This window comes from Camarhynchus parvulus, chromosome 8 (assembly GCF_901933205.1).
Source record: "Camarhynchus parvulus chromosome 8, STF_HiC, whole genome shotgun sequence".
Classification (NCBI taxonomy): Eukaryota; Metazoa; Chordata; class Aves; order Passeriformes; family Thraupidae; genus Camarhynchus; species Camarhynchus parvulus.
In genome coordinates this window covers 16,284,892-16,309,661 of record NC_044578.1, presented here as the reverse complement: position 1 = coordinate 16,309,661, position 24,770 = coordinate 16,284,892, and the positions used below count along the sequence as shown (strand labels likewise).

General features: G+C 37.2%; 1 protein-coding gene across 1 annotated transcript; it reads right to left on the bottom strand.

Moving 5' to 3' along the window:
* Positions 1-1,683: 1,683 nt before the first annotated feature.
* On the bottom strand, positions 1,684-21,177 carry BRDT (bromodomain testis associated). Its single transcript, XM_030953496.1, has 19 exons — positions 20,986-21,177; positions 20,230-20,367; positions 19,379-19,508; positions 18,384-18,556; positions 16,906-17,277; positions 15,794-15,922; positions 15,435-15,623; positions 13,988-14,175; positions 13,624-13,913; positions 13,427-13,540; positions 11,775-11,900; positions 10,843-10,910; positions 9,483-9,645; positions 8,642-8,754; positions 7,218-7,359; positions 5,400-5,473; positions 3,919-4,136; positions 2,459-2,618; positions 1,684-1,752 (listed from the first exon to the last, which is right to left on the bottom strand). The coding sequence occupies exons 1-19, from the start codon at positions 21,175-21,177 to the stop codon at positions 1,684-1,686; spliced, it is 3,048 nt and encodes a 1,015-aa protein (XP_030809356.1).
* Positions 21,178-24,770: the final 3,593 nt, after the last annotated feature.

Genomic DNA, 24,770 nt, shown 5'->3' with positions numbered 1-24,770 from the left:
CTCTTGAGCTTGCATTAATGCAGAGAAAAAGTATATACAAGTGACAGCAAGGTAGAGAGTCCTGGATGTGAACTGCAGCACTTTATTGCAGGACAAATAACTTTTAACAATGTATAAACGGCAAATGAAGGCAGGTCACTTTTGATGTGGATATGAAAGACATCCTAACAGCACCACTTTACATTACAACCCATCTTTCATCCCAAATCCCTCTCCTAGCCAAGTCCTCAAATCTCCCAAACAGCATACACTTGAACATGCCTCCAGGCCAGGACATCCCTGAACATTTCACAGGGCGCTGGCCCAATCTGAGCGTTTGTCATATGCACTCTTTGTGCTAGTGAGTGAAATAATACCATTCCAGCAACAGCAGAATTTGAAGATCCATGACTATATTGAATAAATATATTGGAACTAGCACTAACTCATCAGCCTGCTACCTGAAAGACCAGGCTTTCTGGGTATGCTTTAGCTGGCATTTTTTAATTTAGAAGCAATTTATTGTCTTCTCTGAAAATTCAGTTATTTGTAGAAAATTTTGTTCACTTAGTTTGGTTGCCTGTGGCAGAACCTCACAACTGGCAGCGTTACCTTCGCTTTTCTTCTAGGAACTTGACAAATTGAAGTTCTGTATTGAGAAAGAGTTTTGAGTGGGAGGCTCAATGAGATCAGTAGTCTCCAAAGTGGAGTGTGGGAATAAAATATTGAATACAATTTTTAAAATTACAAAATAAAATAATAAACAGGGTTAAAAATAAAACAGAAATTAAGAATATTATGATGCAATGTAAAAATATACTAGTACCGTGGAATATTTATGTGTATATAATTTATAAATTAATAAATATACATGTCTTGAGGTCCATGCTTAAAATATTTAAATGATGGGGTACATGGCAAAAAGGGTTTGGAGACTACTTAGCTAGATTGTCTGAAGGGGGCCCCTTGTTCCCAGCATTTCTGTAATACACATTGTGTTTTGGTAATAATTCCATAAAACAATGTTTTGTTTCTCCCATATTTATTTCCCATACCTGTATATAATCAACAAGAATGTAAAAACTACACATTCTGGTTTCTATCAGAAATTTTTTTAACACTAATAATATCTTGTATCAATCAGAAAACCTTTCAAACTGGAGCCAGTTTGCCATAATTTCTTCCTGAGAAGAACTATGTGGCAAACATGTTTGCACCCTTAGCTAAATGTTATGTTAACATAAAATACATTAAACACATCTGGACCTTAAAATACATGCAAGTAGATAAGATTTACTGATGAAATTAAAGAGTTCATGGAAGTTTTTTTTGTGATTACAAGTAATCTTACACACCCCCTCCTTAGATAGTACCACTTCTAGAGAGATCTTTTTGTCACAGCCCAGATTTTGTAAGGTGTGTCACAGTAAAGTGATTTTTTTTTAATACCAGATATAAACAACAGATGAAACTGTAATCAAATGAACAACTCCATTCTACTGTTCAGCAGAACAGAATACATGTTATAAACAAGCAGTGAAAAGAAATAAATCTTGTGACACTTCAGGTATTAGTGAACAAGCTTTTAATACAAAGCATTTTAGAGAAGAACTTTAAAGTGGTCTTAATATCTAAGATCCTAACTAGTACAAAACTATGATGGTTTTAGTAGTTTGAAGTTAAATTCTATATAAACTACTGCTTTCACTCAAGATATTCTTCAAAAGATGCCATAATATCTCTCTGCAGATTCACATCAATTATCCAAGCTGTCTGCAAGAAAGCAAACAAGTGTCTTTTCAGAGCAGTCAGACATTAATGGATACTATGCAGGTCAAATACTTCATGATTTAAGAGAAAACTATAAAGCATCTTCTCAAAAATGAATATCTTCTCTGTTATGACAAGTTTGAGTGTGTGTGTTGTTGAAGCACTCAGAAAAGAGCTCAAGGATGAAAGCTTCAGTTGAACTTACCTGAATCCAGTATGGTCTCACACTGGAACTTACATTCCATTTACAACACTAGGAATTTTAAAAAAATATTCAATCTAAAAAAGGTAGCAATTAGAAAACACCAATTACCGTCACCAATAAAACCAGTTAGTTTTAAAAAGGCTCAGGCCTTGTATTTCACACCAGAACAGTAGGACTAGCACTTTTGTTGACATGGAACACATTAAGGAGGATGGACAGCTTGCAACATTCAAGGTTTGAAATTATTTAGAGGGCAGGGACTCCTCTTCAGAATTTTTTTACCACACAATTATTCTAAACTTATGGGTGTACTAGGACCAAGCAGATAGTTTTTCATATGATGTTCCTTGAAGACATACTTTGAGTTTCCTATTGTATTTTCTGCATTAACTCTTCAGGTAGTAACTCTTCAATCATTCAGATAATTTGAAATAAGGACCTGATGTAATATTTGTTTATTCAAGTTGAAAAATAAAACAGTTTAAGCAAGAGTCAGAAACTTACTGCTTCCTTCCTCCTGCGTTCTTGTTCCATTTTTCTAGCCAAGTTACGGTCTTGATCAAGAATACGCTGTTGAGCTTCAGGCAGTTTACTCTTAGGTATTTCTTTTTCAAGCTCACAGTCTGTCACTGCCATGGCATCCAATCCTGTGCTTTCATGGCCCCTTTAAAGACAGGAGAAGAAATCAGTATAGGATAAAACTTCTTTTTTTTTTTTCATAACAACCTGATAGAATTCTGCAAATAATTTAAATCGGTGCCTAGCACTTAAAGTATGGGTCTCTTTCACATTGTTTCATGGCAATTTCCCTTCACAAGAGTTATGTGCACACAATTGTTGGGCTGTCGTAGGTTCATGCTTCCTGTGTCCCATTTCTAATCTGTATGCATGTGGGATTTATAGATATACTACACAAAATTTACATACACTTGCTTTGAAATTCTGTATTTTCAGCTATTTTCTTGGCCTGTGACGTTTTTTTCTACCTTCTTCCTTTTCAATTAGTTATTTGAGGTAGATTTCACTAACTTCTGAACCAGGAGTACTCTTAAGCCTCTCAAATGCTCTGATTATTAAAATAAAACAATCCAACCAATTGACTTTAATACAACTAGCAATGGGCAAGTGCTGGAGAATTTAGGAACCAGCTCTGATTTCTCTTTCACAGGGTGAAACAGGCAAGGGGAAAAAAGCAGACTACTGGAGAGGGGAATATTGCAAACAGTTTCCAAAAGGTGGCAAACAAACTCCAGGATATTACTGCAATGCAGTAATTAGTAGGCAGTCATTTATCCCACTCAGCATGGGCACAGACCTCAGGGCACTGCCTGAAACAGGAGCTGCAAACAGCCAGGGAAGCAGGGGCTTATTGAAGGTGCTTTTCTACAGCAATGCAAAGAATTCTGCTGTATGAGGTGATGCACACTGGAACCCCTGTATGGCTATGTTAACAACGTGCTTTTAAAGACTGGACTATCCTGTGTCCCCTTAGGAGAGCACTAAGATGAGGACATTCCTGGCTACAGGTGTAGGAAAATAGGACAAATGTGAACTCTGGTCATGAGTGCTCCAGGGCACCAAAACCTCTCACCTTAGTACCCAAACAAAAACCAAAGTCCCCTCCGCCCAAAAACAAAACAAAACCCAACCCCTTCCCCCCATCCCACAAAAAAAAACCAAACAAACAAACAAACAAAAAAACTCAACAAAAAAAATCCAGAAGCAAACTAACAACTAACAGCAACAACAAAGGAAGAAATTACTGGGAAGTTTCTCTGACTGCTGAAGTAATACTGATTTGAAGAGAAAAAGCTGCTCTGTGCATTTTAGATGTGCAGTTTTGCTTAGCATGGTACAGCTCCCCAGTTTCATCTGAGATGTGGCAATTACCTAACCCAAACCCCTTGTTCCTGAATAACTAAGCCCTCCAGTATCATACAGGCAAAAACCAGAATGATACTTACACAGAAGTAGTTACAAATCTTTTGTTTTCTTGTGGAAGATTTTGCAGCTCCCTCTCAGCTTGCCCAAGAGACCTTTTTGACTCCTGCACTTGCCCACTCCTCTTTAGTACTGCATCCCTGAACTGATTGAAGCTCTCAGTAGATGCTTTTATTGGAGCTGGAAGCTTCATTGTTTTACAAAGGCTTACCCAGGAATCTACAGTCTTCAATTCTGTATCCTGAAGTTATCAGAAAAAGGAAAACACAGAAGAGGAAAAAAAAATACTCTGCAACTACTTTACCTGCTTAGTTCTTACATTAGCACAATGTTGTTTGACTAGGCCTGTTGGAAATATCTACACCAAAATATTCCTCCTTTGGCAGGATATTAGTGCACATACAGCAATCTGAGCAGATTTCAATGTGCTTTCTCATCAGCTTTGAGAGTCTTTGGCAATATCCCAACAAACGTTAGCATTTATAGCTATTCTGACTATTTAAGTCTACCTCTCCACTTTTCATTTCAGAAAACATGAATTCACAAGGCTGAGTTCAGACAAGGTCTGTTGACAAGGTTTTAATACAGAAAACATCCATCTAATTTCTATACACAATCCTTACACAATCATAGTTTTATATTAGGCTTATGGGTTTTGTATGTTCCCCTGTGGCATTTGCTTCATAGCATATATCAGAATAAAAGCAGCATTCTTCAGAAATCCTCCTTCTAGTAGAAACATGTACTTATGAAGGAAATACGTATTTTTGGAATTGAATACAACGTGTTAGTTAATAGTTTTCTGAAACCTAAGTGCCTAAAGAAAAATCCTAGAAACATTTTAGTTCAACAGACGATATCGAAAACTTTTTAGGTCCAGAGGCTGACGTGATCTAGTATTAGTAATTTTGAATTAATGTTTTCAATTAGCTGATTACAAGAGGAGAATTTAGTAGATAAGAAAATCCCTCTGTCCTTCCAATTAAGATAACGTACTGTATGCCAGGACAGATTTTGCTCAACTGTCACAAATACCTTTAGTCATTAAAAGTGCTTTGTCTTATTTCAGAACAGGTTTTCCAATAGCACCAAGACTATATTCTACACTACTCTTATTTTTTTACTGGATCAGTAAGGGAAATCACACTAATAACTGGCTATCAGAACTAGATCAAGGAACACTAGTTCCTTGTTTAAATATTAAAACTAGATGAAACAAGCCATATTTAAATAAGGCAACATGGGCATATTGAATATATATGTGTGTGCATGTGTATATGTATCTTACATGCTTTAGCTTCTGCAATGAAGAGACTAATTTGTTTGGTTTTAACACTAAAAATGAGATAAATCTGTCCACATTATAACCATGACAAAGGTCTATTGTACTCTAAATACACTATTTGTAAAAGAACAGATTTTTAGAGAAGATCTAGGTCAGGGAGTTATTTGAGCTAGTAACTACATTCAGCCTCTTCTCAAATAGAACTTGAGCATCTCTTACCTTTCTTGGAAGGAGTTCAGACATTGGCTGTGGTATGTTTTTATCATTAGATTTAACATTGGGTGTACAATGACCTGATGGAAGAATGAAAAAAGACTTTTTGATCATGTTGATTTTACAGACTATTCTTTCTCAAATTTAAATGATAACACTTTAGTCTTTCAGGGAATTGACTTAAAAGCTTACACTGCAGTTTATTATTTGGTTCAGAATGACAGAGATTCCCCCAAATGTTTCCGAAGCTTAAGTTGAACTGGACCACTTCTCTCCACTTTTGGGCAGGAAAAAGTATAGCTAGCTCAACTACAGATGAGAAATTAACTCCTGGTTAATTCTAGGAGAGGTCCCAGCAGAATGCTTTAAAGGTTTGGTCAGGAAGGCTCAACACAGCACTTCACCACTTAGTCACTTCCTCCCCTTCCCACTCAGCCCTCTTTCCTTTTAATTCCAGCTTTAGGAGTACCTGATTGATCATGCAAACTCATTTCACCTAAAGCTCTCAGCCCTATTTACTTTTTTTTAAAAAGCAGATAGGTTAGCCATCAAGGGCTAGCCCTCACAGTTCCATGTGTAGTAGCCTACACATACACAAACACTTCATGCTGTTACTTCTTTATTATTTGAGGGGAAAAAAAAACCCAAGCACTATTTTCAAACCAGAGATAAACAACACATTTTATCTCATTCAGCAACAATCCTCTAGTGTAGTTTGAGATGTTTCATTATTTAGGTAAATGCTTAATAAAAAACTTCAGGTAATATGCTGACACTTTTTTTAATTATGCAAAGGATAAGTTTTTGAATGCTTGAATCCAGAATACTGGATTCAAAGTATCAAACCCTCAGTCAGTATGTCATTAAAGGGGTTTTCAGAAGAACCTCAGAGCCACAAAACTTTGTTAGCAAAAATCTTAGCTGAGGCCATGTACCAATTCCAGCTACATGTCTAAGCAAAAGGGGGCAGTAGATGTATGGCTTGATGTGTTAAGACCCTAAAATGAATAGAAATTCCTGGAGAATTAAATCTCCATTTTTAGTATTGCCTTAATACACTGCAACTGCTTAGCATTATTCTTTGCCAAAAATAAGAATTAATCAGTGAACAGGCTCTGCTTTTTAATTTCATCAAGTTTTCAGAAGCTTCTTCCCTCCCTCTATAGGTGTTCTAGAGGGCAAAGAGTAAAGGAGAAACCAAAACAATCATGTCTGGCAATACTGGACACACAGAGCATGGATGTTCAGTCAATTCTTCAGTTTGAAATATGTATGAAGTATAGAATGCAGCTTTCAGAGGGCCAGTGTTCTGGTAATAATTGCAAGTTTATTCCATAGTGAAAGTCTCTTTGACAGTGATTTGCTGTCAGATCCTTGTCACCAAGAGCCAAGGATAGTAACTCAAAATACACACAAAGTGCACTGGGAAAAGAGGTCCATGAAACTTCAGCAGAAGACATTTCAAAAGCCAGTGAAGTTCAACAGATTGAAACATCAATTCTCAGACTTCGCAGCTTATTGGTTTATGTATCCCTAGTGCCACATTCTGAAAGCTAAATTCTTAAATCAAAAAGTAATTTTCTGTATATATTTTAACACAGAACAGGAACCAAACATCAGTTTAATTTCACCTTTTTTTTTTTTTGTTTTTAAGCAGCAAATAAAAAAATGAAGAGCAAGGGAAAACTGCATACCCAACCATTATCCTGCAAACTGAATAATATACAAGGTATTCAGCTTGATATTTCTTTAAACTAGTTTCTTGAGCATTTTTAACTTTGCAACCCTCATAATGGCTACAGCTTTTATTATGACATTACATACTTTGTTCTTGACTTATGGATATTAAATCAGCAGTTCTCATGCTGGTCTTGTTTTGCAGTTTATTTGATTTGTCTAGATGTCTTGTTTGCTCAGCTTGTTTACTGCAGTCAGCACTGTCAACTTGGAAAATAGTGTTGGACACCTAGAAGAGACGCTAGACTTCAAAATACGTCCTTTATGTTACTTGTGTTTAGCATATGAGGATTCTTATTATACAGCATCAGGATTAAAGGTTTAGAAGCTTAGAGTAGTAAATTCTTGCAGCTCTAGCTTCTGTAAACACTAAGGAAGAAATAGATTTCACTCTTGTTATGGTAAACAAAGCAAGTTCATAAATCAAGACTTCAGATTTAGAATATGCACAGCTCAGCAATCCCAAGTGATGGAGTGGGTAGAGCATGAGAAACTGATACAAGATCTTTAACCCTTAACATAGTACAGCAGAATAAAGTTGTTGTAAAGGCAGCTGCTGCACTCTAGCTTGTGGCTCAGGGTGACTGTGATCTTCAGTGCAGTGGTATTTTTACTCTGTGCAAGATTACTCTGTGTAGTAATCCCTTGAACTAAGAACAGTGCTGCACAAAACTGAGTCAATTTGCATTACCTGCTACCTTGGACAGTGGACACCAATAGGAACGGGTGAGCTGCTTTTCATCCTTACTTGCAGGATACATTCTTGTACTCATAGATTCAAGAGGTAGTTTCTATCCATTGCCAAAAATTAAGCTATTACAGCCTGATTAAAGCAACTAAATTTTCAACCATGTTCAGAAGGATTATTAATCATCATAGGATGGAAGTGATCATGCTGCAGTAACATCAATAACTTCCTTTGCTCCACAGAGGCCCTTCTAACCAGCATACTCTCCAAGAACATATTAAGACAGAGCTCAACAGTCATTAAATATTTTACAACCTCAGCTAGACCCTGAAAGCCTCAGTTTCCACAGCTTTAGGAAAAGGTATGAAAAGCAACACACTTTCCCAGTAGAGCCTCCAGACCCTCAGTATTGCTGAGTTGGTGAAATTGATATTTCTGCAAAACCAAAACACATTATAATCTGCCTCTTTTGTAAAGCTTTTGGTTTACAGGGTGGACTTTTAACCTGTAAGTGTGCAAGGGTTACTTAAGTTCAAGCTATAGCCCTGAAAAGAAATAAAATAAGTTTTATAGTACACTGTAAATGTGATCAGCCAAACTTTCCTTTTGTGTTACAACCAATAGGCAATGAAGTAATACCCTGTTAAAGGATAAGAATCACTTTATTGCTGGGGTTTTAGAAAACTTTTGTTGTAAACCTTAAATGGCCTTCATCACATCAAATTCAAGCCTGAAGTATTATATTACATCTTATTTCAAGGGTAAGAACATGCTTTACAGATGCTGTTTGAAATTAATTAATTGGAGAGAAGCATGTATTCACCTCTGGAAAAACATTTCTGGAGTGGGTGACAGAAGACTGATTTATCTTTGGAGCACTCTGAGGAGTCTGCTGGTCTGGAGCATCACACAGAGCAGATACAGCTGAGATTTTACCTGAGAAAGAGGTAGGGTATGATTTTTCCCCTGTCATGTAAAATGCAATCCTACATCTCAAAATTAGGTCACTGTTTAGATCTGTGGAGTAAGTCAGTATTGAGATATATTCTATCCACGTGATGTAAGAGTTATTTTTAATTAGTTTTTAATTGATTTCTCAGTTAATCAGCTACCAGTTCATGCTGTCTTCTACCAAAATCTCAGAAGTGTCTAACATTATTAGACTTTTTTAAATGAGGGAGGGAAAATACCTCCCTGGATCAAGTTTCTAAGCAACTTCACGTATCTCATGTGTCTAGACAACAACACTCCGTTCAGAGGACCTGTGGCACCAAGCCTTCCATTCAGCTAGTAGGCATTTCAGACACGAACTTGGGTATTGGGCAGGGGTTCAAGCATCTAATCCTGCCTCAAGGTGTTCAACACTTCCTGTAACTGCAAGCTCATTAATTTCCATCTCATTGGAAGGAAGCATGAACACCTCCTGTTTTTAATACTACTTTGCCCCACCGCAAGTGACCCAGTAATCTGAAACCCCCTAGCCAATCCTCAGTGCTCCCATGCTTTAATTTACATCATGCTCTTTGGTAATCCATACCCTACAAGAACTTTTTCAGTTATCCATGTGCTAACCTTCAAAATTCCAAGATAAGCTTGTTTGGCAATACAGGCATCCTGACAACCCTTCTTTCCTCAGCAGTCAAATACAGGCATAAAGGTATTACCTGAGAGAGTCTGAGTGTTTTGTTCTGATGGATTTAGTGATCTACACTGAAGCATTTGCAGTGCACTGGGAGGTTGCTGCTGCAGTTCAGATGATCCATGAATTTGCAAGCTGCTAGTAAGGGAGGAGGGCTGTGCTTGCAGACCAGCATTGCAGGATGTCCTCTGTAAACAAAGTGGTATTCTCTATAAAAAGACTGCAGTCATTAATACAGCCAATTTTTTTTAATAGTTATTTGATTATCTTTTCCCATCACTACCTATTTCCACTGTTTATCATATTCAGTACCCCTTGTATTGTGATACTGCTCCATCATTTTCTAAGCATTTAGATGACAAAAAGCCATGAGGTAAAGTGCACTCACTGCCTTAGCCTGACAGGTACAGAAAACCCCTGAGAACAAAATGTAATGTGAGGATTTCAAGTATGATGTTTGTTGCTACTCAGAAGGTCAGTAAGAGGCTGTTACAACTGACCAAGCTGAAGCTCATTTCCTGGATCCTGTTTTCTCCAGTTTATTGCTGTCATTCTGTCACTGCAGAGGCTGAAGCTCTTAAGCAAAAAGAGGGTGTTGCATAATTCCTTCCCTGAATCCTTGCTTATGAAGATGCAGAAAGAGCAGCTGAATAATAAATTTGCAGCCTAGTTTCCTGTACTTTAAGGGAAAGTCAGTCTCTTGCAAGAAGAATGAAAGTTTGGCTGTGATTTTGCTTTGAAATTCAAGGTCTCTGTCTCTGGTAGCTTCAAGGGAAATTCTTAAAGGCAGCTAACCTTGACAAGAAATAACACCCACTGTATAATACAGAAATAGAGCAATTCAATGTAAGAGGCATTAAGAATTATTTCTAGATAAAACTGCTGTTGGTTCCAATAATACCATAACAATAAGCAACATTAAAGTATCCTGAAAACAAGTGTACAATGTATTTATTTTCAAGTGTAGAGGTAAGAGTCTTAATAGATTAAAAAACATTACACTGTTTGTTAGGTCAATTCTATACTCAAAGATCCATTTGGAGACTATTTGCCCTTTTTGAGGGTGGGTGGGATACCTGGAGCATTCTGCCCTTCTTCATCAAACACATAATCACTACAATGATAATAAAAGATAAAAACCTCCCAGTATATCTGTTCCTATACAGATACATAAAGTATTTTTAAAAAAAGCTCATGGGACATCTTCATAACAATCAGTTCTACAGAAAAAATAGCATTCAAGCCATATTCGTTATTTCCTGAGGAAGTTGCATCATTTCTATTACCATTGTATGTTAAAAAATAACTTCAACAAAGTTATTTGTATAATAAATTTGTTATTTGTTTAAGGCAAAATCATTATATCCATTCCAGGACAGATTTACCTTAGATTTTTCCATAGAAGCTGGACAGTTCTGCCTGGCTCCAGTCTGTTTTGAACAGGTTTCTGTAACTGTAAATACAGTGAGGTGGGCAGAAAACGGGGATGGAAAAAAACCAAATCATTCGCATATGTTTCATTATTCACACATAGAAGGTGTGAGTTGCAGTTGTACCTAGAGTCAACCTCACAGTGAAAGGAACATTCTTATCTTGAATACTTTGACTTGAGCTTGATGTGTTTAGAGAACTTCTCCCAGATATAAAAAGAGACCACAGATTTCTGCAGGATCAAGGTCTCCATTGCCATTGTTTCGCTGTGTTTGCTCCCCCTCACACTGCAGAGGGTTGAGCATTCCTCTCACCCTGTACCTCATATGGAGATCTACACTGCAGACCTCCAGTTTGGCAGATATATTCTGTCCTAGAAAACTAAAGAGTTCTGTGTACAGAGAAACATCATTCAGTGTTCTGATGCTGTAATATCCTTTAAACAAACTTGAAACATTTTAAGCACCAGGGTGGATTTTGCTTCTACAGTTAATGCTGTAGGCACTTTTGTTGCTCAGGTCACCCTTCATGTGCAGACCAGAAGATGAAAATAAAGTGAATCACACTTTCAAAAAGAGATCAAAGCTACATGAGTAAGCTATAGCCCTATAGTCAAGTGTCCAGGTTAGATACAAAGACCTTTTGCTAGCTTATTTTGGTCCCTATAGATTTTCATTGGTAAGTTGAATGGATGTACTGGGGGTTTGGTTGTTTTGTGTTCCCTGGGATCACAGTATTAAGGCATTCATTTCATAGCATTGGAATTAAGCCTTCAAAATGGAGTGAACCAAACCTAAGATTACTAAAATCCCTGGTAAGCATGTGGAACAGTAGATGCTAAGAGAAGATATTTTGCCTACACAAACACAAAAATAAACTTTCTAACCTGATTCAGAGTCACTGCTATCTGAGGAGCTAGAATCACTGCTAGAGCTGCTGCCAGAATCTGAGGAGCTGCTGCTGCTGTCACTCAGTCTGCTTGGCCCAGTACTTGACTCAGCATTATTTTCAACTGCAGGAGAAAAAGAAAGAATTCAGAACAACCTACAATGGAGCATTCTTCCTATACAAGACTGTGATCAACCTTGTTAGGTCTGTTCTCCCATGCAGGAGTTCATTTTATTTCACTTCCTTGTCTACTATCCATTCAGTAGAGGACTTGAAAACAAAGACTTCCCTCTAGAGAGTAGAGAAGTGGGATTTACCAACAGCAAGCTACTTGAATGAATGAAATAACCGAGGAGAAGCTGTAATCACACAGTTTACAATTGTGAAGTAGATTAAAACAGTAGACATCAGACACAATTCAAGCAATTTTCCCCCATAAGCTTTCCTATGGTCAAGAGCCTGTTTGTGTCCACATTGCTGCTGCCAGACTTGCCTGCAGAGTTCTTTATCTACAGCTAGCTCTTCCTTCCCTAGCCATATGCACTCCCAAAATTGCCATCTTTTGCCACCTCCCCACCATCTGACTATTTTGCATCTGCAGTGTTGATTTAACTCAGCTTATAATGATTTTGGAGTCAAACCTTTTTCAAAGTTTTTTCTCTGTGGAAGCTTCAAAAATGAGAAGTTACAGGGATACCTGTTTCCCTGGACACAAGTCCAGATTTAGCTCTTGTAAACAAGCCAGATACCAGTTGTAAAGATTTCCTAGGCAGCTTCTTCACTGTCCTCACAACATATAGTTTATAATTGATTCCATCTCCTTAAGATTTTCTTTGTAGGATATTTTCAAGCCATTATGCATACCAGAAGGAAGACTTGACTGAGCTAATGCTGGATACAGATGTCCCTGTGTCTTCCAGAGCTGCTTCTATCATGTCAGCTGATTTTACATAGGAGCTAAGTAGATATCCAGTGGAGGGCAATAACAGCACTCACTATTTTAATGAGGAACAGCTTGACATATAATAGCAGCATCAGCTGCATTGATTCATTCTCAGCCCCTGATGAGAACCACCAGTAAGTGTACAGCTCAAGTATGCACTGAATTTCTGGCTTTGACCTTGAAATGCATTATTGCCTGAAAAACTGAATTTTTCTCCTAGGACACTTTCTTAAGTCTAAGATAACACAGCACACCTGTCACTGATATACCAGTTTTGTTAGCATGACACTGCCATATAACAAGTATTACTAGAATTAGTTATTCTTGTGTCTCTAAAGCACAGAAAGTTAATTGCAATCAAATAGATTGTGTGACCCTCCACACCCCACCATGTTTTCGTATATTAGCATAGGGGAATTGTTCAGTGTCCCTTAATTTGTGAAACTGTTACTGTCTTTGCTTGTAATGAAGTATTAGGTGCAGGAATATGGAAACTGTTTTAGACAGGATAATAACTGACCAAATTTGCTGCTGTGACTCCAGCTCAGTCAGCATAGAAAGAATCTTGAGACTATCAGTGGGAAACTTAAGACCCCACCTATTGTGAGGAAAAAAGCTCCAGATACCTAACAGGACTAAAGCCCAAGGGAAGAATTCCACTTTAAGCTATTTCCATTGCAAACAAATAAAAGTAAGTGCCACATTACTCTTGAAGCTCTCTCTCTTTGGGTTTAGTTGACCATTGACATCCAGTAGTCTCTTCTCTAACTCTTGTTTCCTCTCAAAATTAAGTTCTTCTTTTGACTTTGTTGGGTTTTTAGCTGCATGTGAAACAGAAGTTAACATGAAAGCAAACCAGAAAGCAAATGTAATGGGTTTTTAAAACATCATTTATGCTACATACCCTGCATTCTTTGTTTCTTTCTCAAACAGGTTGCTACGTATCTCTCTAGTTCTCTGAGTGTTGAAGCATTTAAAGTTTCAAAGTCTATTTCTATCTCATCAGGGTTAGAGTTCCTCAGTGCAGGTTCTCTTGACTGTATTATATGGACTACTTTCCCAAGCTTATCTCCAGGGAGTTTATTTATGTCCAAACTCAACTGTCGCTTTTCATCATAATTCATAGGTTTGGCACCATCTTCATCTTCTGACTTATGTGCCAACAAGACCTGCTGCATGGTTTTCTTTGATTGACTGCAGGAAAAAAGTGTACTGCAGTAACGGCAGTTTAAAATAATTTGACACCCACACAAGTTCCCCACACTTACATGTTTAAAGAGAGCTTTCTCTTAGATTTCTTAATGTATTTCGGATTTTTCTTCTTTTGAATCAAGCTTTTTATTTCAGCTTTTTCCTTGTCCTTTCTTTTCTCACTTTTAGCCTTCCCTTTTTTCTTTCCTGGTCTAGATAAGCATGCTTTGGTCAAAACCCACAACTGCTGGTGAAGAGCGTTAAGCTGTCAAAACCAAAAAGAAAACAAGAAAACCCACAGAATGTTGATAACCTTGGGCAATGTAGGAGGAACAATGAACTGGTCCTGAACATCACAGGAAATTAGTGGCAGCTGAATGGATATTAATAGGATGTCTGCTTTCCAAATGAGATTTATTTCCCAAACATTTTACATATTGTATCTCAGTCACAGATTATGCATCTAGAAGATGCAGGACTGTTTATTTTATGCAAACATTTCTAACAGCATGTGCCTTTTAGCATTCTGTCAGGAAAACATAAACACACCCCCCCACCTCCCCAAAAAACGAAAAAAAAAAAATCACTGCAGGGGTTTCCAACAGCCTCTCTAATTTCAGGGATTTGGGATGCACATAAATGCCTTATTAGGTTATATTTCTACAGCATTGCTGAATTAGGCAAGTGGGACTGGGCTCATGCATCTCATTTTGCAATATAAAGTGGCTAGTTGAGAAATGCTAAGAATTTCAGAGAAGAGCTTAACACAACTTTGTTTAAACCTCAGGAATTAGAAGATGGTCAGATGATGAGATTAGAAATCACTGAAATACCTTGCTACTGTAAAGGCTGGCTTGTACACTTGTGTTCATCCTTCTGCCTACATTCATAAATTGATGATACTAATCTGACAAGGACTGAAAACTGTCCCTCTTTCACTAACAGAACAAATGCTAATTTTCCCCAGAGTTTATAGATACAGCAGCAACAGGTTAAAAATTATGTTCAAGCAGAAGTAACACCCATCCCACTCCTAATATGAAGCATGGCTTTGCTTTGCTGGTTAGCATGAGATACGTTCTTTTCTCTCTCAAACTGAGCTTTCTGAAGAAGAAATTAACAACTTGCTTTTGTATGGCTCAAAAGAGACTGAGGGAAGGAACAATCCTTTCTGACCATGTGAAAGAAATGACCCTGTTGGAAGAATATGCCACTAAGCTACATGTGGAGTGCCTGGAGGCTCTCATACCACAGGAACATGCTTTTATTTTTTAAGAAGTTTGAGATTCCTCTGAAGAAGTGGTAGGCAAGAGTAGTAGAAATGTTGCTCATTTGGTATTTGTTGAGGTGCTATTCACTTAACATTTGGCAGTGCTTCCAAATGGGACTAAAGTTCTGTATTAAAAATACAAGTTAATAGAACCTTTTAAAAACTGATTTTTGTTGCTAAATCTTGGAATAGACCATTGAAAGTGACATTACTAGAGAGATCTTAAGTCACATACAATAAGTAATAATGCTTACTTGCTCCTGAAGCTTTTTGAGGTTCACTTTTCTCTCCTCTTCAGAATCTTCAGATGATTTTTCTTCTGAAGAGTTATCATTACTGCTTTCACTGGAATAAGCTTCTGTCATTTCTCTCACAGGCTGTGGCAGATGATCACTCGCAACAGGTTCATCAGGAATTTTAGCAAAGTGCATTTCAAAAACATCCTGAAGAGTTAGGTTTGGGAACAGCATATTTTTCAGATTTCTGAAAGTGTTATGCAGCTACTACTTGCAGAACTACTCAGCAACACAGTAGTTCAGTAATATTAGTAGATTCTACATCAGGGCATGAGATGAACTATTCTTTTTCAAGTCTGACTTAAAAGATAACTCACCTGAAGTTTTCTTGCCATAGCAACTATTTCATGGTCTGAAGAATTACGCTTGTAGCAGTTCATGAACATTAATCTAACATCTGTAGCAAATTCTTGTATATCATTATATTCCAAGTTATCCATTTTCTTCTAGAGGAAAAGAAAATTAAAGGCACACTTAGTATACAGTATCTCCATGAACTAGCAGAAAGAAAGGAGGAACAAGAATTTTAACATATATTCAGGTTCAACAAGACAGTAAATATTATAAAAAATGTTATGGAAATACCTGCATCTCATTTCAACATTGTCTCTTTAATGAAGTAAGAGGTTTTTTTTCCTCTTTTAAGCAGATTTAATTGTAATTGCTGAAAGACTTTGTAGTACTAGTTTCAGCACTTGGTCAAGACAAAAATGTTTGGGTGGTTTTATTTGATTCTGAACTCAGCATCTATTTTTGATTCTATGCATGGTATTTACACAAAGCTTATTCCATTATAGCTGGAGTCAAACAAATGGACTAGAAACCGGGAAATAACCTTTGTATTGTGCAAGTCAGCTTTCAAGATAATTCAGTAAGCTATTAAAATTGAACATTCCCCAAAAAGTGGAGCTTAACTGGGCTAAATATTTTACCCCATACAAATACACTCAGCATCCACAGAGAGCTGTCCACATATCTCCATCTAGAATGGTTGCTTCTCACTAAAAAGGTGAAATGTGTTACGTAAACATCTAGTGCAGAAGTTCTAGGGCACTTCAAAAACATTGAGATTGAGGGAAAAGGAATTGACAGAATTTCATATTGTTTTATAGGGCACTAACAACAGCACTGTGTGTACAGACAAATATTTAACATGTGGCATGCTTAGAAGGGCTTAATGGAGATCACAATTCCCTCACTACTTATATTAGCTTTTTCAGCAGTTAGGTAGATTAGCCATTGTGTGTCACAACGAGACTCAGAAGACTTTCTTTAGTGACTGGCTAAATTTGAGAAACAGAAATGCATCTGGTTTCTAGGCCTGTTGTGTCTTTCATAGAAAAAGCAGCTTTCATGGCACCTTTTCAGCTAACACATTTAAAACCTTATAATTACACAAATAGCCTAATTTCCCCAGAAACATACTTACTTTAATGGTGCCCAGGTCTGTAGGATATTTGGCAATGGCTTGGTTGACCCCAGTGGAGAAAGGTGCTGCATCTACAGGTTTTATGAAAGGCCATGCATATGCTGCATGTTTCTTTGAAAACATTTCTTTAAGTATTGCATTACAATGTTTTAGTTGTCCTGACAAGTCAATCTTTTTAACAATTCCAGGTGGCTGTTGAGAATCTGAGAAGGATCTCTTCAGAAATTTATTTGTTACCATACATTCATTTTCACCTCTACATGCTTTAACAGCTTTTCGTTCATTAAGCATTGCAGAAGATTGAGCACTTGCTGTGACTATTGAAGTAGTAGGAGTTGTAGTGTCAGCCTTCCTTTTCACACCTTTTTTTGCCTAAGAAAAAATATACAAGTGTCCAGAACAGGAAGAGAATGGTCAGTTTTAGAAAATTCTTTTGTGTGGGTAGCCCAAAAAAAGTGTCAGAACTTGTACAGCTATTGAAGTCAGAGCAGAATTCTGTAAATCCACAAGCTTAGACAAAAAACCAACAAGGTATTCCAAGACTAGCACACCAAGCTCCATCTTAAATGTAAAGGAAAGAAGTAGATGTACTGCAGGCCAGGCTGTGGTCAGATTTTAGCCATTTGTGAAGATTCCAGGAAGCTGGCAGGTTATGAAATTACCTGCAAGTTGACAGTCACAGGAAGGGGGTAAACTACTGCAATTTAATTTAGGCCTGGTTGAGGGCCTTATGTAAATGGTTTATCTCTTTTTTTCTTTAAGTTGTGTAGTATTTGGTTTGAAAGCCATATAATGCATGCTTCAACATCAGTGTTCAGACTCCATGTGAGTGAGGTGTAAATATACACTATAGGGGAGGCTGGCAAAAGTGCCTATTCCTCATTGGAAGAGCACAACCAAAACTAAGTCAATACAGGAATTTTTTCAGATGTTCACATACAACTCAGATTGAAGTAACAAGAATTTGCTTTGTGAGCTACAAACACCACCTCCCAGGCCAGTTACACAGTGTTTAAGCAAACGTGCTAATTTTTGAAGAAACAAGTATTTGATTTACATAGAAAAGCATGAGAAATTATTAAATAGAACTTAGATATTTATTTTAGTAGTTTAAAACCAATTATTCTCAAGGTGAAGCCTGCAGAAGTATATATAGTAATACACTTCAAGAATGATCATCTTAATTTTTTTCTTTGAGAACAACATTTTAAAATCACATTTATAAGAAATGATGTACCAAGCAATCATCCCAATTTCCATTTAACTTCTAGAATTAGTACTGGCCCAGGTATTTAGCAGAGACATTGAAGATCTAATAGAGATCTCTTACTATCTTGTATCATAACAAAAGTTTCAAAAACATACAGTTTTTGAAACAGTTTCAAAAGCAATAAACATGGCTCCTATGCTTTTGCCATAAGTGCCTGAAGGAGCAATTTCAATATCTTTCTTTCTGAAAGTTATTTGAGGAAACTTACTTTTGTTATAGGGACTGCAGCTGGCATTAAAGCAGTCAGCTGGGCTGCAGACAAAGGAGCCAGTGTAACCTGCTGTCGCTCTTGAGTCATCACTGGAGGCCGCTCACTGCTTTCAGCTTGCTTCTCATTTGTGCTTTGTTCATTTGAAATCCCAGGGTTGGGCTGCCATGTTTCTGGTTATTTTAATACAGGAAATTTTAGAAGTCTTAAATGTTGCACTTAATTTCTTTCATGGTCAAATTGACCAGCTGTCCACCTAACCACTAGCCTATACAGGAATGCTATAAATAAATGCAAACCAGAGTGTTTGTTAGTTACAGCAACATTGGTATCCTCCTCTGCTCACACCATTAGTGCCTCAGCTAGAATATCATGCGAAGTTACACCTTACTTGGCTTCAAGAAAGTGTGGGTTGACTTCAGACCAAAAATTAAAGAGGCATCATACTACATCCTGTATATTGTAAAAATGTGATACTTTCTTGCCAGGGAAAGTATCAAGTTGTTTTCTACAAACACAAAGACCAAGCAGCAAAGAGTGCAGACTCCATCATGTAGGTTCATGTTTCCTAAGCATAGTTAATACCTGCATATATTGCTTAGCAGCATTACAGATCTCCACTGCTGAGATCTGAGAACAATTTAGACCAATGTTTTTCTGTATTTGCTTTGGCTGATTAGATTATTCATGTCTTTTTCAGCTGTTACTCTGTTTACTTCCCACAGATGTTCACACCTATTAGTTTATATAACACAATGCTGAGCAGCATGACAGTCACTGAATTGGAAGTCAGTTCTTTTTCTAAAAAAAGGAACTTTTTTAATTAAAAAAAAAATTCTAAAGCCTTATAGCAGTATTGTTATTTGTCTGATTGTTCTGGAAAGAGTAGAAAACACCCAAACTGTTCCAGGGTTGAGTTGTGACAAATAAGATACCCTGTTTCCAATTCTGCTTGCTTAATATATTATAAATTCAGCATATAATACAGGCCTTACCTTCTGCCTTCTTTCCTTTTCTCTTTCCTTTCTTGAGACTCACTGGTCGTTCTTCTGGTGGCATATGGGCTATTTTCTGCATAAAGACTTTTTCTAGTTCTTCAGCCATAAGCACAATGTCATCACCTGGCTGCAAAATATGGTCAATACCATTCAGTAAAGGAGAGGCTGCAGTAAAGGGAGCTATCTCATGAAACAACCAGGCTAGAGAGTTCTGCCCCAACAGATTAAAAAACGCCACCAGTACCAGAGAGGTCTTTAAATCATTGCTATCCCTGCTCCTGCAACTCACTTTAAAGGAAATTACTTCACTATTGAAATACTCTCTCACTGTCCCATTGAAAATTCTTCTTTACCTCTGCATGCTTCTACGGCAAAAGCCCAAGGGGACAGATCTGCAACTCCCTTATTACCCCTGTGTTCTGAAGAAGCTGTTGAAGCTCAATGATACCAAGACATAGCCAACAAATATCCAAGAACAGGGAGATGATCATACTTCATTAGGTTGAACTTGTTGAAGGAACAGAGCATGGCTCAGGGTTGCTAGCCTTGGACTTGTACAGCAGTGACATAGTGCTTGCTGTTCATGAGCTCTGCAGCTAAACCCCAGAGATTTTGGATGTGGAGTCCTTGTGCACTTAGTTGCTGGAACAGCAAGCAAGACTTCACTTATGTGTCCTCAGTCAATCCCCAATTAAAAAACCTCCCCAACACTTCAGAGAAAATAGTTTCAAAACAATAATGAAATGTCAGTTAACTTACTGCGTGTTCTAATAACCATGTGCTTGTTTTAGACTTGTTTGTATCATTCAACAGAACCAGTTACTGGTAAGAGTTGGTGTTCCACATACCTTGTTGTACATGTAGCAGTTCCAGAACATAGTTTTAAAGTCTTCAATACATTCTGCAGCTTTTGTGTAGTAATTGTGTTCCAGTCGCTTTTTTATGGTGCCTAAGTCCATAGGTTTTTTTATGATAGTGTAATAATCCTGTGGTATTGAAAGAATAAGTCACCAAACATATCTAAATATTAGGACATGAAGATTTTGACACATTTAGTTATGAAAGCTAATTTGCAAGAGAGAATTGCATTATATTAGAAGCAGTATTTGATTTAAAGGAAAACCTTCCCCTATAGTCTTAGGTACCAAAAATGTAGGTGTTCAGGAAATCTTCACCTTATATTTTGTCCTTGTTCTTCCACGTAACATATATCATTCAAAGTCCCAAAGAATATTTATTTCAAGAGGCTCCAGAGCTCTACTGGTAGTAGTACTTATTAAAAGTATATGCACTCCTCATTTGTTGTCTCAAAGCCATTTACACAAAGCAGCACTCCAGTTTATAGAGCAGAGGAAAAAGAAGCCAAACTTCAACAAAGTCTCAGTCACTAACAAAAAGAAGCTGCCAAGTTTTCACAATTGCTGTCGAAATACTTTCTGGCAGCATTTCTCTAGAAAGAAAACACTTTTCTTGTAGACTTGGATTAATGACAGCAGTTCAATAGCAAAAATAGTCTTCCATAATCTGTTGCATTAGAAAAAATATTTTTAACATTAATAGACATAATTAACATATTAATACTCCAGTTCCAAAATGGTTCTTACAGGCAGATTCAGTGCTGCTGCATCTACAGGCTGGTGAAACGGCCAGGAAAAGTTGTGTCTCCACAAGGCTCTCATGACCACCCTCTGTAAGTACTGAAGTTGGTTTGTTTGACATCCACTACTTTTGTTATTTATGTACTCTGGTGGAGGAGGGTTCATAATAACGGCACAGTGCTGACTTTGAACAGACATCTTTAGGGAATTTGTACATCCACTTGTTCAAAGATCATTACACATTTAACCTGAAGGGAACAAAACAGAAGCATTCAGTGAAGATATCTAAATTTAATGCTGCTTACCTGCTCACTTCTGTTTGTAGAACATCCATACTGTAACTACAGGCATGCTTTTGTGTTCTGAGCAAGACATTGGTGTTAAAGTGCTTATTTGGACATACCTAGAGTCTAGAGATGCATACTAGCTTTCTCCTAAAAAAATCTGATAGCCTGCTTTTCCTAATAGAAGGAAGTATTGCATGAGGAGTGAAAAAGGTGATAATAAGATAGATAGCTACTGTAACCAGCTAGAACAGTGCATATGGCCCACTCTTACAACAGCTGTAGCATCCCAGCCAGTATTGCTGATTACACATCTTATCTTTTCATTTGTTTATTTCAGCATTCAAAGCATACCTCTTCTGAGCTCCTGAAGCCTACACCTTAGCTAATAAGAGTGAATACTATTTGCACCACCACATATCATTAACTAAGTGCTAATTCTTTCACCAAAATATCTATCTTAGAAGGGAAAGATCCAGACACATACAGGATCTGCCTCTCCTATAACCGGCCAGCATTTAAAGAAAAGTTCTGAAGTAGTTTTAAGTGCCTCACAACTCAGCCACGTCCATCATACACTATTTTCAACTATTAGGATACACTATCATTTTTTCCTGCTTTTTTCTGCCAAAAAACCCACACTAGATGATACCAAGTGCAAGCTGTTCACCTTCCCCATCCAAAGCTCTAAGGCTAGAAATGGAAGGCAGGAGCAAAAGAGTACAGTTTAAACTTAGCAAAAAAATCTTATAGCAACAAGCAGATAAATAACAACATTTAATACTTAAGTAAGAACACATAACATCTAATCTCTTGAACATTTTGTAAATTAGTACAGTAGAGCCTAGAATAAAAGGCATCAAGAGTGCCAAGGAAACCGAGAGACTGAAGTTTTGTGTACATAACAATGTCTTAGGCTTAGATGCTTAACTTTTAAAACCTTAATTTATGCTGTGAAAACTACCTTTCCTGCTTACAAGAGAGCTAAGCCTGCGCCTTCTAAAGACAGACACAAGTCTGTGTTTTCAGTCCCTCCTTTACTTCCTCCCTCTCCATCTCCCCAGTCACAGAAGACTTCCCTATCTTAAAATAAAACTTATGTTTGCATACTAAAGCAAAAGTGTGATCAGATTCCAACCAGGTAAGTGTTTTGATATTTTTCAAACCACCCCTTCCCAGCCCCATGTGTCCTTGAGCTGCTGAGTCAGGTCCCAAAGGCCAAGTAGTCTTTAAAAGAGAAGCCTTGAGTGTTTTCTTAAGACCCAGTTTGAAGATTCTAGCTAACCTGATAGAAGTGTGTTTTTAGTTTAAGAGTAAAAAGCAAATAGCTTACAATGAATTACATTGCTAGAGAAGCCAAGACTTTTGGCAAAATATCACATCTTGTGAGAATCAATTTTTTTCCTTTTTTCTCAGTAAGAAGAGATTATACACTATTAGTGAGTGCTCTCTGAAAGCATGCATTAAAGTTTCCTCTTGTTTTAGCTCTGTTTTAGTATAAAACCTGTCTACATAATATACTGTACAAGAACAGCAGCTTGGAGAAATATTAATATACCACATACAGAACAAAGGCAGAGAGTGTACCAGGTTCTACACACTAAGAACATTTCATTCTTTGAAGCCTTTTTAACAAATTTTGTTTAGGTGACTGCCAATAATCACACTGAACATTCATAAATAATATTGGAACCTCCCTTAGGTCATTATATTAAGGCTTCACAAAACAGAGCACAGCCTTCTTAGTGCAAGTAGCACCATCTCTTCTTTCAAAAGGACAGCTGTTTCCATAAAGACACCCAGAAAACAGCATTTCCATATGTTTAGGATCTCTCTTGGGATACATCAAACAAACCTTCATTTTAAAGACAATCCATATAAATATTAGGTGTTGAGAAAACACTTACACAGTTATTACCATAACCAACACCAACCACTTTTGAGCAACTCAAACCTAAACTTCCACCCTCAAATCAGATCAGTCACCTTTTTTACCTTAATTTTAGGGAAAGCCACAACTCACTTCCTCCCCTTCCCAAAGACGAAGGAAGAAGAGAGCTTTAGAAGGCAGACAGAGAAGTCTTTATAACCTACTCACACCCTCATCTTATTCTCTAACAATAGCTCCATCAAACACCTGCAAACCCAACTAAGCCTGCCCTATCAATGGTTCTCATTGGGAAGCCATCAGCATAGAATAGGAACAGCTGCTAAGGGCTAAAGCACACCAGCTGGTTATTGGGGCCACATCTGCTCTCTTGGTAGCCAATAAGACAGAGTAGAGGGACACAAGAAGGGGAGTATATAGATGAATTTTGATTTGATCTTCTTACTTTAACTTCTAAGTCTTAAATTTGACATGATGGAAATGTTTGTATTTTATCAATTATCGTGGGTCATGGTTTAAGAAGATTGCATAAATAGTATGTCTGGATAGGAGTGGTACAGTATTCATAGTTTCCTTCACCCCACAGATTAATTAGTTAAATTAAAACCCAAATCTATTTAGTAAGTGCACAGAAGTATAAAAATGAGGACCAGGTTGTTTTATAATAAATTCAATTTGTTGTCATTAAAACCACAAATACTTGGAATTTAGCCAGCTTATTTTGAATTTTGGTTATTGATTAAGCATTTGTTTTTCTCAGTGCACCTAAAAAGATTCATTCCCAGCATGCTTTAGTACAAGGCAGGTCTGCAAAATCAGATTTCTGTTTGATTTCTTGTACTATTCACATTTATGCCCCAACTTGGGATCGAAACCTGCTTGGATTCTCATCATGAAAGTAATTAATCTGCATTCTTTTTTTATTTCCCTTTTTTTTTTCACCAAGATGTCCTAGCAACTTTGAATGGGGTTGCTTTAAGACGGTCTTAAAGCAACAGTTTCAAACACATGAAACACAAATAAAATTGAAACCCGGTGATTGAAAACTTTGATTTGTTTTAATTTGTAAGAGTTGTATTTCCCAAAAGTGTTCACTTTCAGCATGTTAAAATTAGTGAGAGCATTTAAAGCAGTGCTTCACCTAGTGAATGCTGTATGACAGGACCCCTAACTACGCAAACAGCAAATACCAGAACCACGGGAAACAGAGTAACAGGAACTGAAGCTCCCCACAAATAAAACATGATTACAGGAGTCAGCTTTGCATCACATGAAGACATAGAAATTGAAGTTAATTGCTACTGCTTTAGGTCTAGGCCAAATATGGCTCTGGATAGCACCCTGAATTTGGAATAACCCTACTAACTTCAATAGAGTTGCCTTAGGGTTTCATCAGGGTAAATGATAGCAAAATAGCAAAATGTCATTTCCTTGTGCTGTTTAAGTCACTGTATCATTTTCCTAGATATTTGTAACTTTGTTCATCTGTGACTCCATGGGGCAGAGTACCCATGAAAGTTGTAAAGGCACGTACAGGAAATGACAGTGAAAAAAATTTATCCATTCCAGAAAGTTGCACTATTCCTGCTTGCTTTCTCACCCATTAGATTGTTCTCACA

Coding starts and splice junctions, on each gene's coding strand:
- BRDT (XM_030953496.1), bottom strand. CDS start 21,177: ATGTCTGTTCAAAGTCAGCACTGTGCCGTTATTATGAACCCTCCTCCA. Junction 17,278..18,383: donor CTGCAGTCCCTATAACAAAA/GTAAGTTTCCTC, acceptor ATTTTTTCTTAG/GCAAAAAAAGGTGTGAAAAG. Junction 8,755..9,482: donor AAACACTCAGACTCTCTCAG/GTAATACCTTTA, acceptor CCTCTTTCTCAG/GTAAAATCTCAGCTGTATCT.